Source organism: Pygoscelis adeliae, unplaced genomic scaffold, assembly GCF_000699105.1.
Source record: "Pygoscelis adeliae isolate BGI_AS28 unplaced genomic scaffold, ASM69910v1 Scaffold420, whole genome shotgun sequence".
In the NCBI taxonomy this organism is placed as follows: domain Eukaryota; kingdom Metazoa; phylum Chordata; class Aves; order Sphenisciformes; family Spheniscidae; genus Pygoscelis; species Pygoscelis adeliae.
Genome location: NW_008823871.1, coordinates 140459 through 154402, shown reverse-complemented (window position 1 = coordinate 154402; position 13944 = coordinate 140459). Strand labels below are relative to the sequence as shown.

General features: G+C 48.2%; 3 protein-coding genes across 3 annotated transcripts in view; 2 read left to right on the top strand and 1 right to left on the bottom strand.

Annotated features, from left to right (window-relative positions):
- Positions 1-5012, bottom strand: part of DEAF1 (DEAF1 transcription factor) — a 31163-nt gene extending 26151 nt beyond the window's left edge. Inside the window, exon 1 of the mRNA XM_009333800.1 lies at positions 4997-5012. Coding sequence (XP_009332075.1) covers positions 4997-5012 — 16 coding nt within the window. The remainder of the gene's footprint in view (positions 1-4996) is intronic.
- Positions 2964-7545, top strand: TMEM80 (transmembrane protein 80). The gene is made up of 4 exons (XM_009333793.1): positions 2964-3047; positions 5132-5225; positions 5909-6001; positions 7340-7545. Exons 2-4 carry the CDS (start codon positions 5210-5212, stop codon positions 7543-7545), a joined length of 315 nt encoding a protein of 104 aa, XP_009332068.1. The 5' UTR covers positions 2964-3047; positions 5132-5209.
- A 5254-nt stretch (positions 7546-12799) lies between these two features.
- Positions 12800-13944, top strand: part of EPS8L2 (EPS8-like 2) — a 69366-nt gene continuing 68221 nt past the window's right edge. The window contains exon 1 of the mRNA XM_009333781.1: positions 12800-12922. Within this exon, the coding sequence (XP_009332056.1) occupies positions 12800-12922 (123 nt within the window). The remainder of the gene's footprint in view (positions 12923-13944) is intronic.

Sequence of the window (13944 nt, the reverse complement as noted above, 5' to 3'; positions counted from 1 at the left end):
CACCGTGTTAGAGGTTATCTCTCGCCGCCCCAGGCGGGGGGACACGGGGAGAGCGAGGCGGGGGCCGAGGTCGAGCTAGGCCTCGGCGCCGAGCCCAGCCCGATAGCCATATCGCGACAGCCCCGACACGCTGAGGTAAATCCCGGCAGCTGCGGGCCCTGTGTCAGCGTGAGCAGGGGCTTGGCGCTTGTGCGGGCTGAGGAGCACCGCTATCCACAGGCAGATCGCTTTCTTGGGGCCGAGTGGCGCCCCTCGAAAATTGAACTCTTTGCTTCAAATTATGAACCGCCGGGATTCAGAAAAAAAAAAGTTCTTCTTCATTAGAGTGGTCAAAATGGTTAATTCCCACTTCTTTCAGAGAGGTCCAAGGTTTTCCCCAAAATGTAAATTTCAGCCCTAGGTGGACAAAGTTGGTTTTGAGAACTTTGGCTTGAGCAGTTCGCGTTTGCCAAAGTCCTAAAACCAAGTTTGTGTAACGAGGTGCACTGGTAACGTTAACGACAGCTGCTGCGTGCTTTTAGTACAGTTTTGGCTTTAAAAAAAATCAAACCGTTTTTTTAGGAAACGGGCCGTGTTCTACCCCAAGTAAGCGTGCACAGCATCACTCACAATCATTTCTAAAATCGGTAGCGGCCTGGATAAGTCGTCACGCTTTTGTTGTGTAAAACACTTAACCGGCGCGTGGTCTATCGCCGTTGCCTACAAAACCGTCCAGGAAAAGTCGGCGGGATTTGGTTAAAGGGCTGTCTGAGAGCAGGACTGGCGGCGGAGGCGTGCGTACGTGCAGACGGACTCCAGCCCGCGCAGTGGGCAGCTGCTGCGCTCCCGAGAGTCGGGTTGGGTACGTGAGCAGCTCGGAGAGGCTTCGCGCTCACAATCCGTGCTCATCCCAAGTGCAAATACCTTCTTGCCTGGGAGTTGCCCTCCTACATTAAAGAACTTAAACAACTGGAAACGAGTGGGGGTACATTTTGTTTTTCTTCTGGACCATACGAGCTTTCCAAGAGGCAGAAATCGGGTGCCGACCTGCACGCGGTGGAAAGTCACTACGCCAGGTCTCACTAACGCCAGTGCCCCCCTTAGCAGAATGCTGTTCTTGCTGCTGCGAGTTCGTGTGCTTCACGTAAACGCTTTAAAATTGTTACTGTGCTTTTTTTTGGCCTGTGCCAGAATGCTCACTTTCAATTTAAAACCCCCCCAGCAGCCATGCAGACTTCATCAATCCTAGCAGTGAGGCGATCTCAGGGTGTTGGGCTTAGCAGCCTGCTGTTATACCTGAAATTATATCTTCAACTGGCGTAATAACTACTGCTTAACTGCAGTATCCCTTTCACAGGTGTGTTGTGGGGTTTAAATGTTTAACCCGTGCGAAATGTCCCCTGTTGCTCAGGGGGAGGCAGCATGTTCTAAATAATAGTGGCTCTCAAACCCCTCCTTGGAACAAGACGCAGGAATGTGGTCACTGCCCTCTTGTGGAAAATGATTTAAAAAAGCAAAGTTGGGGAACTGCCACTGGGGAATTCACTAGGGGTTCCCTGGAGGGTAAAACCGCACTAACTCTAACTATACCACCGGCACCACGGCAGCGTAGCTGCCCAGCATGGATGAGGCTATGCCGGTATCGCTTAGTGTTTGGTTATACAGAAGAAGTTCTGTATCTGGACACTTCTTGCGGAATAATAACGCTCCTGCCCATGCAGTTGTGGTATTTCAAATTAACATCCTACTTCACGGTCTAAAATAACCATAAAATGGAGACATCTCCTTACTGCTGTGCAAGGAAGGAAGCGCATCATCTTGACACAAGGCGTTACTTTAGCATCAGGGTTTATACCAGGGGATAAATACAGGCACATCTTTAACCATTAGTGACTGCAGAACAAGACGTGTAATGAAACCTTTAACTCCCCTCCTGCAAAAAGAAATAAAGCATTCATCAAAACGCATTTTGGCTAAGCGAAGGGACGAGTCTGTTAGGAGCCTGTAGTCCCTTTACGGAAAGCGGAGAGGAGATGAAGCATGTCCAGGAAGCATTTCAGATCATAGATGGTATGAATCACCTTCTAAAATTGCTTGCCTATTTCCACTGCGTTCCCAGACTGGATACCCTAACTAGGTGCCTAAAGTTAGTGGGGATTAATTTGGGCCCAACTGCATGAAACTATTAGGTGATGGGGACATTAACCTGCAGAAGCCCAGGGACGAAGGTGGTGAGGTGAGTACGTCCCACTGATTTGGTGATGATGAGATGTCTCTCAGAAGATGGATGAAATGGCCTTTCACAGACAGTTTTGCTCTCTGTGAAACAGAGATCGTGACTTTTCAATTCCTCGTGTGTCTGGAAGAGGCTAAGAATATTAATGAGTTACTTAAGAGGTACTTGAGTAGGTCAGTGCCATCATGTTGCAGGGGAATTTTATCTGTGTTTTTGCAGGGAAAAAAAAAAGAAAAAAGTACAATGTATTGGTTAGCTTACAGAAAATATTTGGTATGATTTCTGTGGGTGATCAGAACGTATTAAGGTTTTACATAGAATGACTTTGCTTTTGAAGGGAACCGGTTTGGAAGGATGTTATTTAGAGGAACCGGGGAGTCCTGTGTTCTACATGAACACTTTCTCACAATTTAAAAACAGCCGGTACATTCTGGTTCCCTCGCATGTTTCCCTTGTCCCTGCATAGTTAGAGGGGATGAAGTGTCATCTGCTGTGAAAGGACAGGATAAACAAGTTCTAGGTAATGCCTGTGTACTTCGTTATGTTTTGAAAGAGATGGGCTCCTCCGTGAAAGTGACTTTTCACAACAGGGATTTCCCCCAAATTACTTTAGAATTCATGTATTTGAAAAAAGTTATTTTTGGAACCTGAACTGCACGATCTGAGAAAATAGTAAGTCTTCCAGTGAACTGAAAAAAAAAATTCTACATGCTTGACCTCTCTAGTAACATCAGCTGTCTGAATGTTTCTGCAGCACTTCTGGTAAATACTTAGACTTACTTTCTTCTCTTTATTTTTTCCTTCTCAACGGAAAGGAAGAACTTCATCAGTTGTATCCTTTTTGTACCTTTCACCCCTCACATGCGGGAATCTTCAGGAAGACTGGCTGAAATGCATTCACATCTTCCTGCCTGATCTGCACAATGCCATTTTTGTGTTATTCTTTGAGTTTTCCATCATCAGCACCATCCATAGGAAGCAAAACCGGTAAAACATTTATTCCAAGGGAAGATTTTTTCGCAGCAGTAGCTGGGGTTTTGCTGAGATTTTCCCCTGATCGGCTCCCACTCACGCAGAAACCCCTTTAACCCACCCTGCAGTCTTGACAGAGGGCTGGCAGCCACGTTTTATGATCACATAACTCTCATTTCCTTAGGAAGCAAGGCTAAAAATTGGATTTGTGGACTGATGGACACAAACCCCATGCAGCACACCTCACAGACAGCTGACACAGCCAACAAGAGGTAGTAAAAGCAGCTTTCAGTAGTAAATTCACACTACCTTTACTCCCGCCAAGATCTAAGTAGCCTCCTAAGAGGAGACACCCTTGGCTTCAGAGATTTCCATGCTTAGAACCTATCTAGTAGTTTTTTTGCTCCACCTTCCTTCAACTGGAAAAACACAGAAACCTGGTTCTGTTTTAATACAGTGAGCTTCTCTGGGAACTGGAGCACTTCCACCGCGTGTGGGCGGGTGCTCCGTTCAGAAACTGGATGGGCAGTTCCCTGCTGAAGATGCCTGGGATGAAGTCCCTGCTTGGAGATAGATACTCAGAGGATTTGAGAAGGGCTGGGGGACAGAGGGGAGGATAAAGAATATTTTGAGTATAGAGAGATGTGGAAATAATGAAATCCGCACTGATAACTTCCTTATATAAATTACATTGCATTATTTCAGGCTAAGAAAGGCATTTGGTATAGTTTGGTTATCAAAAATACATATGAATGGCCAAACTTTCTGGATTCTTGGAGCCACATTCCAACTTCTCCCTGTGGTGGTGAGCCCCAGGACGTCCTACACGCATCTCCAATACTGCATTAATAACGTGCTGCTGTGCCTCAAGAGAAAATGATTCCTTCAGTATGTATGTACCTGCTATACAGGACTCGTACCTATCCGTGGGGGTGGGTCTTGATGATGTCTTGAAGACGTCTGGCTGTTAGGTACTTCCTGTAATCTGGGCATTTCAGCTCCTGTTGTAGTCAGAGAGGGAGCTGGCGCGGTTTAACACCGGACGGTAGTTCATCCCACCCTGCTCAGGAACTGCTTGCCTAGGAAGGTTCCTATCTCCGCTGACTCCAGGGGGAGCACAGACAACTAATTCACACTCGCATAACTTCAGGACGGCTGTCATCTTGGGGTGGCCCCAGGGGAGCTGATGGCTCAGGCGAGCTGAATCTGTCCTGAGCCTGCAAGTAATTTCTGCCTATTTGTGTGACAGCGTGCGCCATATTCCCTGTCCTTCAGGGGCATTTTGAGGATGTATTAAGGATTGTGGAGCTCTCGAATGCCTTGGCAGTGGATCCACATAGGCAGACGAATAACTAGAGCTAAATATTACCTCATAGCATACAACAGTTAGTTTTGTGAGCAGTGAATCAAGGAAGTCTGTTTCTTATGAATTTACATCTCAGAGTTGAGCTCGTGGCCTTTCTCAGGCACGTTACAAAGACAGAGCACGGCTTTCAGACTTTCCATCATGTGGGCAGTAAGAGGGCCTGTCTGCTTCACAGAGCCACCTATTTTCAAAAACGTACAGGAATTTGATGTATTGGAGTCTGCCAACCCTCTGTCAACTTGCTTAAGGCTGACTAACAGGTATAGAAGTTGTTTGGGGAAATGTACACATGTACACACCCCCCTCATTTCCTTAGGCTAACGAATACCCCACTACATACCAAATAAATGTTTTAAAAAAAGGAACTAAAGCCACACCTGAAACAGCAAGCTTGCATCCTAACTCTTGGTATTTGCAATCTCAAGTTACTTTCTGAACCCTACCCAGTAGGCCAGTCATAGTTGAACCATTTAGTATAAAAAGGCACAGCAGTATATTTTGAGGTTACTGGGAAATGGCAATACTATGAAATGGATCCCACCTCATTGCTATGAGAAATCCTTAACAACAGTTATCAGCTGTCATCTGTTCCTTTACAGATTCTATTTTACGTAAATGGGATTTATTACATCTTTTACTTCTTGGCGACTCTTGCAATGATTGTTTATAAAAGTAAGTTGCATGTGTTCTGACACAGAAGTAGGCTGTGTGCTTATGACATGGCTGTGGTTTGTCGGTATGCCTACTGTATTTTCCTGTCCCCTTGTGCTGGTTTTGGCTGGGATAGAGTTAATTGTCTTCCCAGTAGCTAGTGCGGGGCTGTGTTTGGGATTTGTGCTGGAAACAGCGTTTTAGTTACTGCTGACACAGAGTCAAGGCCTTTTCTGCCTCTCACCCCACCCCACCAGCGAGCGGGCTGGGGGTGCACGAGAAGTTGGGAGGGGACACAGCCGGGACAGCTGACCCCAACTGACCCAAGGGATATCCCACACCATATGGTGTCATGCTCAGCGTATAAAGCTGGGGGGAGAAGGAAGGGGGGGACATTTGGGATGATGGCGTTCGTCTTCCCAAGTCACCGTTAGGCGTGATGGAGCCCTGCTTCCCTGGAGATGGCTGAAGACCTGCCTGCCGATGGGAAGCAGTGAATGAATTCCTTGTTTTGCTTTGCTTGCGCACGTGGCTTTTGCTTTACCTGTTAAACTGTCTTTATCTCAGCCCATGAGTTTTCTCACTTTTACCCTTCCGATTCTCTCCCCCATCCCACCGGGGGGGAGTGAGCGAGCGGCTGGGGGGGGCTTAGCTGCTGGCTGGGGTTAAGCCATGACACTTATTTACACTGTGTTATTCTACAGGTCAAGTTTTCAGTTATCCAGATGATTTCTTGGCTCCTGATCTTGCCTTGCTTTTCATTATGGCCATTCTTGAAGTGCTCCGATTATACTTGGGTATGTCATGTTATCACTGTGCCTTTTCAACGGAATATAGTCTTTAAACATTAATCATTCTGAAATTGAGTGTGTGTCAAAACGTGCTAGTTTAGGAGACTAGCAGATTTTTGGAGACTGTTGTTCATTTATGTCATTAAACTTTATCTGACTGATCAATATTTTTGGCCAGAGGGTCAAAAGAATTTGCTCTCATATGAAATATAATCTATAATGCCATCAAAAACCAATAGCTGGGTTGTCAGAAAGCAACGTAACTGGGACAGCTAGAATGCTGTTACGCTGTTTATAATTGAGCATGACTTGTGAGAATGAACGTGCTGAAACACAGAGATTTCCATTCTCTGAGGCGATACAGCTCCTTTCAACTGCTCCAGCAGTGTACGCAAGTAACCAAATGGCCGGAGCCCTGTGGAACAGGTAATGCTAAGGACGTCCCTGAGCAGCATACGGCCGCCACTGCGACTACACCTTTTCCTTTCACTCCTGAAGACACGTACCAGTTCCAACATCTTCATTTCACTAAGCCAGAACAGCGTAGAGGGCCTCCTGACCCCTGTCCAGAGCTTGCTAAAACTTCATAAAGTCCTTTTTTGAAAAAAACAAGTTACTGTTAAAATCTGTGCTCGATACTCCCAAGACATTTATGCAAGGTGGGTGTCTGTTGAATTCAGCTGACTTGCTGTAGGGGTGAATTTAGCCTGCTGCCTTAAAGCTCTCTGCATATGTTTGCTTGGAGCCTGGCGGATGAATAAAGAAGTGCGTTTCAAGTCTAATGTAGTTAAACAGCAAAATCTACTGAGACTAGCTTGGAAATAAGATGCAAGGAAGAGATAAGTGCAGCTTCTCCACAATGATAGTAATTTGAAATAGGAATAGCTTAGCAGGGAATATAGAAGATTCTATATTGCATAAGATTTTAAAATCAGCATTGGATGCCCTTAGGTGTGCATCGCAGTCACCGAGTTGTCATGCAAAGTGCGGGGCTGGGGGGGACTCGGGGAAAGTTTGATGGTTGATTAAGAAGAGGGTCAGGCTGAGTGATCAAAATGGTTGCAGCTTCGGAACTGATTATCCGTGGTAAGAAAAGGTCGGCGTTGTGACTTTGAGTATCAACTGATTGCTCTTTATTTAGATTCGCTCCAGTCAGCAAGAAATGGATTGTCCATTGGTGTTTGGGTTTGTTCTTACGTTTACTGACAGAACCTTGATTCAGGCCAGTATTTCAATGTACTCTGAGCTGTGAGAACTAGAGCCTTTTTTGAACAGGAATACTTGTGGCTTGTGATATTGTCAGAAGAAATCAAAGACTCATGTCAGCTTTTTGTTTCCTTCGAGGTTCAAAGGGTAACCTGACAGAAGAAGAGGCTCCATTAGGGCTCAGCCTTGTGATCACGGTCGGAAGTGTGATTCTGTCTGTGTATTTCCTGGTGTGGCAAACTTACGTGCTGAAAGCAGACGTCATTATAAACGCTGTTCTTCTCTTTACATACGGGCTTGAGTCAGTACTAAAGGTCATAGCCATTGCTGCTTTTGTCAGCTAAACCCTAGCAGTTTTCAACACATTTTCAACACATTTCTTCTATAAAAGAGTGGGTTTATATTTCAAATATTTAATTCTTTTGCATATAAAAATCCTGTAAAACTTTCCTCTGTTCGAAGTACAAATTTTTGAGGGGCAGAGATCTCCCTGAATGGTAGATAAAATACCCTGTCTAGCAGCTGTGTTACACCATCTCATCAGTTAGCTTATTTATGGGCAAAGGCAAGAGGTGATTTAGCAAAACCACCTAATGCTCTGGTATTTATCAGGGATTGATGCTAAATATTCATTCCCAACACAGAATAGCAGCCAGTGCATCATCTAGCTACATGCCGTTGAGATTACCTGAGTTTTTATGGCATAGCAGCAACGTACAACCAAAGTGACACAGAAATGAATCAGGCCAATGTAGTATGGACTCATTTCTGCCTTACCGCGTACACTTTCATGTTTGAGGGCACAGTTTCTCTTCTGCTCTCATTTGTGTTTTCAGACCCCAGTGGTAATTTCCCTGACTTTAGTAGGGCAGTACCTGATTTATCCCACTGGGAGAGAGCTGAACGGAGTTTTGCGCATACCCGGAGAGCCGAGCTACAGCGTTTGGGCAGCTGGTTCTTACCGACGCAGAGGCCAAAGCCGGTAGTGTGAGGGTATGTGTGTTTAAATAGGATGGCCTTAAGATGAGCATAAACATTCACCATTCACTCACCCTTCTGTCCTATTTAAAAGTCCAACAGAATGTTGTCAGGTGTATTTCTATTTGGTGTTAAATGTGTGTATGTCCACGATTCTGCAAAAATTACTACATTCAAGCCTTGTCTTTTAAATGAAGAACTGTGTGCAATTTCAGATTTTTTCACTGTATCAAAAGTATGTATGCATTAATGTAAAGCTTGGGGAGTTTGTGGGGGTTTTGTACAAGCAGGTTTTATATTCAGAATTTTAGATCTAAGAAGTGTTTGAAGTGCAGAGCATCTTGTTCAGATCCTAGGCTACAGCTACGCTACACAATGGAAGACTTGGGCGAGACTGGATGTGTGCAAAAGGCTCTTCTGATCCTCCTGCTGCTGCTCTATGTAGGCCATTCTCCGGCACTGGAAAAGAGCGCCTGAGGTCTGCGCTAACTTGCACTAGCCAGGGGCTGGAAATACAGTGGTGCAGGCCCTGTATCGCCTCAGCCACGCTGCTGTTTTCTGTCCAGCAGTGGTAGAAGGGAACAAAAGATGCAGAAGTTCCCGTGGAAGGGCCCGGTTTCATCCCTCGGTCATACCCAGGGGTGTGACCCTTCCAAGGCCAGGTAACACCAGCTTCTGTCCACGTTACACCGCCCAGCGGTCAAAATCAAAACATGCACATTGGCAGGAATCCCCTTGGGCCAGCTCCTGTTAAGTCAGTGGCACAACCAGCCCTTTGTTGATCAGCCCGAGCAAGGCTGCACCCCTGAAGACAATGTGAAGCAGCAGAACTGGGTGCTAAGGAACAGCCAGGAAATTGAATGACCAAATGTTTCTGTGCTTAACCTGCGTGAATCAAACACCCGCCCATTTGTCCCTCCAGATGTGCTTGGCATAATGGAATGTATTCATCACATATTTGTTACGAGGAGTGACAAACATACCGAGCTGTATCTACCCATTAATGACGAATGCATACCGAGCAAAACCCCCTTCCGTATGCGTACAAATAAAAGCACCATTTTTTCCTGGTATTTACACCTGCCTGACACAAAGGTCTGGCCATAGAACATCTGACAGGTTTTAAAGAAAATATTGCAAAGTGGAAATTTTTTTTACCTGAATGTAGGTGGTACGGCAGATGGGGTCACACACGTTAACTTCAAGTCGCAGCCTCTGCGCTTTACCTTCCTTCCTTCTTGTGGTGCTCACTACAAACAAAATAAATACAAAATATTAGCACAACTGGAGGTAGCAGAGAGCCAGGGTGTAGATTCAGGAGACACCAACAAAGCTAGCGGAAGGTGTTCCTACCCCGAGGTGTTTGACCGCACCACAGATCACCACCGCCTCAGCTACAGCCCTACAACCATTTGTGATGCTGCACCATAAAACTGGATCCCTGGCCTGATCCACGCAGAAAATAAACTGCCCTCAAACGTGGTTCTGATGGAGGTGTTAATTAGGTGACAGCTGCCATGTTTCTGCCTATCCCCACAGCATGGTACGAGTTTGGGACAGTCTGCTGGGCCACGCAGAGTAAAGCAGCCTCCTCCTCAAGCTTTATAAAATAGTGTTTTTTATATATATATGTTCTAAGACGTGGTGAATCCTTTGCTCTCTAACCATCACCTAGATGAAAAACAAGAATCAGCAGAGAGTGACAACGCTTGCTGATAGTCAGCAATGGGGTAAATATACACATATGATAATAAACATAAATTTTTGAGCTCATTTCAGAGCACCACCTGATGGCTTGCAGACTGGTCACAGAGTCCCGGATGGCTGTCAGTGCTTGCTGGGGGTCAGCTGGCACCAACCTGGATTTGCACCCTCAAAAGGGCAGGCAGCTCTGTTTCAGTTTTCCAGTTTAAGATAAAATTGTCCATGAACTTTTTTCTGATTAGATGAGCAGATACTGGGGTACTTCTGCTGCTGACAGCCCTTCACTCGGTGATGAATGTAGAAGGATGAAGAAGTCTGTAAGCTTCAGACAACTCCTTCGTCTCAGGTATTTCCAGGCTTTGAATGGGAATTGTCATTTATGCTGGTGACCCTGATTTCGTGACAGCTTCTCTCCATGCCGAGCTAGTACAAAGACCCAAAGTGAATCGGGTCCGGACCTCAGAGAGTTTCTCCAATCACAGAATCATAGAATAGTTTGGGCTGGAAGGGACCTCTAAAGGTCATCTAGTCCAACCCCCCTGCCGTGGGCAGGGACATCTTCAACTAGATCAGGTTGCTCAGAGCCCCGTCCAACCTGACCTGGAATGTTTCCAGGGATGGGGCATCCACCACCTCTCTGGGCAACCTGGGCCAGTGTCTCACCACCCTCAGCGTAAAAAATGTCTTCCTTACATCTAGTCTAAATCTACCCCCCTTTAGTTTAAAGCCATTCCCCCTTGTCCTGTCGCAACAGGCCCCGCTAAAAAGTTTGCCCCCATCTTTTTTATAAGCCGCCTTTAAGTACTGATAGCCAGGAGCTCCTTTCCAAACCGTTCCCACTGTTCGGAGAAGCAGGGCACAGCATAGTGAAGCCATTGATGACATTTGCCAGACATAAGATTGCTGGAGCTTTTAATTACGAGGCCCAGCCCTCCTGAAACAGGACGAGCAAGTTGGATGAAAACGGCATTAAAAATTTAGAGGAACACATATTTTGAGGATCTCGGTTTGGGTGTTGTTTACCCTGCAAGGAAGAAGTCTTTGTTCTCAAGCCATCATAGGGGTGTCTGCCGCCAACCTGATTTAAAAGGCAAGTTAGCCTCCTGGGATTGCAAACTCGGAGATACTCTGAGAGATAGGGCTTTATTGGTCCATGGCTTTTTTGTGTTCCTCAGCAGGCAGAAACAATGTACAGACCAAAACCCAGCTGAAGTGCTACAGTCCCCCAGTGACCACCGTCTTTGTCACAGCGCTGAGGGGCTTCGAGCCATGGCCGAAGGAGCAAGGCTGAGGACGCACGCTGGTTTGGTTCCACACCTGGGAGCCAAGTCAGTGGAGCTGGTGTACGGGAACTGCCACCACGCAGCAGGGTAATTCCCGTCTGGCTGATCACCTCTGCCCCACTTTGACCAGCATCAGCTGTTGCAGGGAAGACGTAATAAGCTCCGTTGTGGTTTTCTTCCCTGCCCAGAGGAAAAGCTCCCTCCTCTGCTCAGCAGTTAGAGATTTCCTACGGGGCGCAGCACCTCAGAGCAGCCCGCTGTGCCTATTTTCATCATGAGCGTGGAGCCGAGGCTGCCAGATAGCAAGCAGTCAGTGCCTTAAACATTAAATGGCTTCTCCAACAGAATCCTTCCAAATTCCAGTTTGCATCCCGGGAAAGCCAGCCCAGCCCAGCAGTCCCACTGAAATGCCCCAGTGGCAGATGACACCTTTTGGGGGGTAGGGATCTCCTGCACAAAACCTTTCAGCTGGCAAGGCTCGCCGGGCTCCGGCATGGCTGATGTTCCCACCACGTTTCCCTTCTGTTGAACCAATATCCCTTCCCCTGCCTGGTGGTGTGGCTGGCATTCTCTAAATGCTGCTTCTCCCAGGGCTGGCCATGTTTTCATGGTGCATCCTGTACCAAGATCTCCCTGGGATCTCACCGACATCGCGGCGAGGAGGATGACGGGGCGCTGAGCGGGTGCATCACACTGAGTATCGGTCCACGTTCTCCCGCAGCGGAAGAGGTTGTTCTCCTGTCAAAACCGAGCTGCCGAAATCGTAACTGTCATGCGGGGAACTGGGTCTCCCCCCTGCCCATCCAGCTCACCCGGCGGCATTTTCCCACAATAACTCACCCAGGGCGGTTCCCCTGCCCGGCGTCTGGACGCGGGCCAGGCAGCAAGCTGAGCACTAGCCCCCACAGCGCGGCAGGCACCGGAGAAAACCGCGGCGGCAGGGAACTTGACAAGCGCCGAGTTAAGGAAGCCGGGCTTCCTCCAGACCTGTGTTCCGTGGTGGAAGCGTTTTCTTATTTCTTTCTCTAGCGTCAGAGTTGCAGCTATTCCTTCCCCGTGGCCGGTGACAAGGGGTCTCTCTAGCACGTACATGCCATGGGTTCAACACACATTGTGGGGACGGCGGGGAGGCCTGCGATGCACATGCACTTTAATAAAATGCGCTTGAAAGCCTCATTTTTTTTGAGAGGACTAGCTAACCAGATGGATCCCATGCTGCCACGGACACATCTGTAAGACCCATGCATTCAGCTGATATTTTCCAGCTTAATGATCGGCTCATGAGCTGATCCTATCGTTTTAAAAAATGTTAAATCTTGAGACAAATGAAACTGAGTGTTCTTTGAAAGTAATAAGTCTGCCCACACAAGAAACCGTTTCCCAGAGTTCAGGGTCCCTCTAGGCCCCCAAACACACGGTCTGCAGGGCTGAGCTGGCAGCATGGCAGACCCCAAGCACAACTCAAACATTCTCTCCACGGTCTGGCAACAGAAACTCAGGCACGGCCCTGCCATCTTTTAAAATTTCCTTCTGGCTTTTGAAGAGCAAGAGAGGAGCAACAAGAGATTATGTGATGAGACTGGGGCTTCTAAAGAAATCCTTCCCAGAGAGCATGGGAACGACACTGTCCACAATGCAAGGACTGAAGCTCAAGTCCTACCTCTGCTACTCCAGCAAGAAGCGGCTCTCGCTTTCTCTGTGCCCCACCTGGGGCCCTGGTGAAAAGGGGACGGTTGTCTCACTCCTGACAACACCGGTAATTGAGCTTGGACATCCACAGGGGAGGGCTGACACAGTACTGCAGTGGCAGGGGAATGCTCCTTGCGATGGCCCAAAGGGTCATGGTACAGTTTCTCTCTGGCACACAGGTGCACGGGCACACTCGTGTGAATAATGATGAAGTCCTGCATACGGAGGTCGCCCGAGCAGAGCCAACAAGGAGCATCTCCTGCCGAGGAGCAAGCCCTGCTTAGGCTGCACCGTGCTGATGCCAAAACCTTTGCCTGATGCCCAAGGCCGGTGAGCCCTTTACTCCCCTCCTGTGCCACGGCAATTGCTTCACCGCGGTTGTTCCCAAGGGTGGGTTTAGCAATCGTGCCCCTCTCCCCGCCGTAACCCCGGCACAGCTCTGCCAAAGCTATGTTTTACCTTTGCCCAGTGCCAGGAGCTGAAGTGTGGGGCTGAGATGTGTGGCATAGCCAGGCCCCACTACCTCCCACCAGCTCATGGTAGACCTGGGGCAAGATGAGGGGCTTTATGGCCGTGTAACCCTGAGGAGCACAGTGCCACACTGTGGGGTACCCCGAAGGGGGCTCTGCTCCTCACCCCTGACAGCTTTGGGGACCTGGAGAGAGAGGACGTTTTGCCCTCTCCCTCCATCTCATGGCACCTTGCCCCGCTGCAGACGTCAGGGCAGAGAGAGCAGGCAGGAGCAAAGCTGGAGGAAAACAACCTGCGAGCCAGTGCGGAGCTGCGGAGGAGAGCACCAGACTGCACAAAAGGTGCCTTGTTCCCCCCACGAGGCGGTCGGGCAGCGCGTCCCCTCCCTCACCGGCGATGGAAAACCCAGCTCCAAGCACTCCTTTGCCACCCCTCGCCGCCTTCAACCTCCCCCTTGGGTACAAAATGTTCTCGAGCGAAAGAAACCTGAAGTTTAACACGCCCCTCCTGGGCAGCACCTCGGCTTGGCTTTTGGTCCCCTTGCACCGGGAGCGGGCGAAGGTCCCAGCTGCCCCCGGCGCCTCGCGGGGATGCAGGCAGCTCCCAGTTATACAGTAA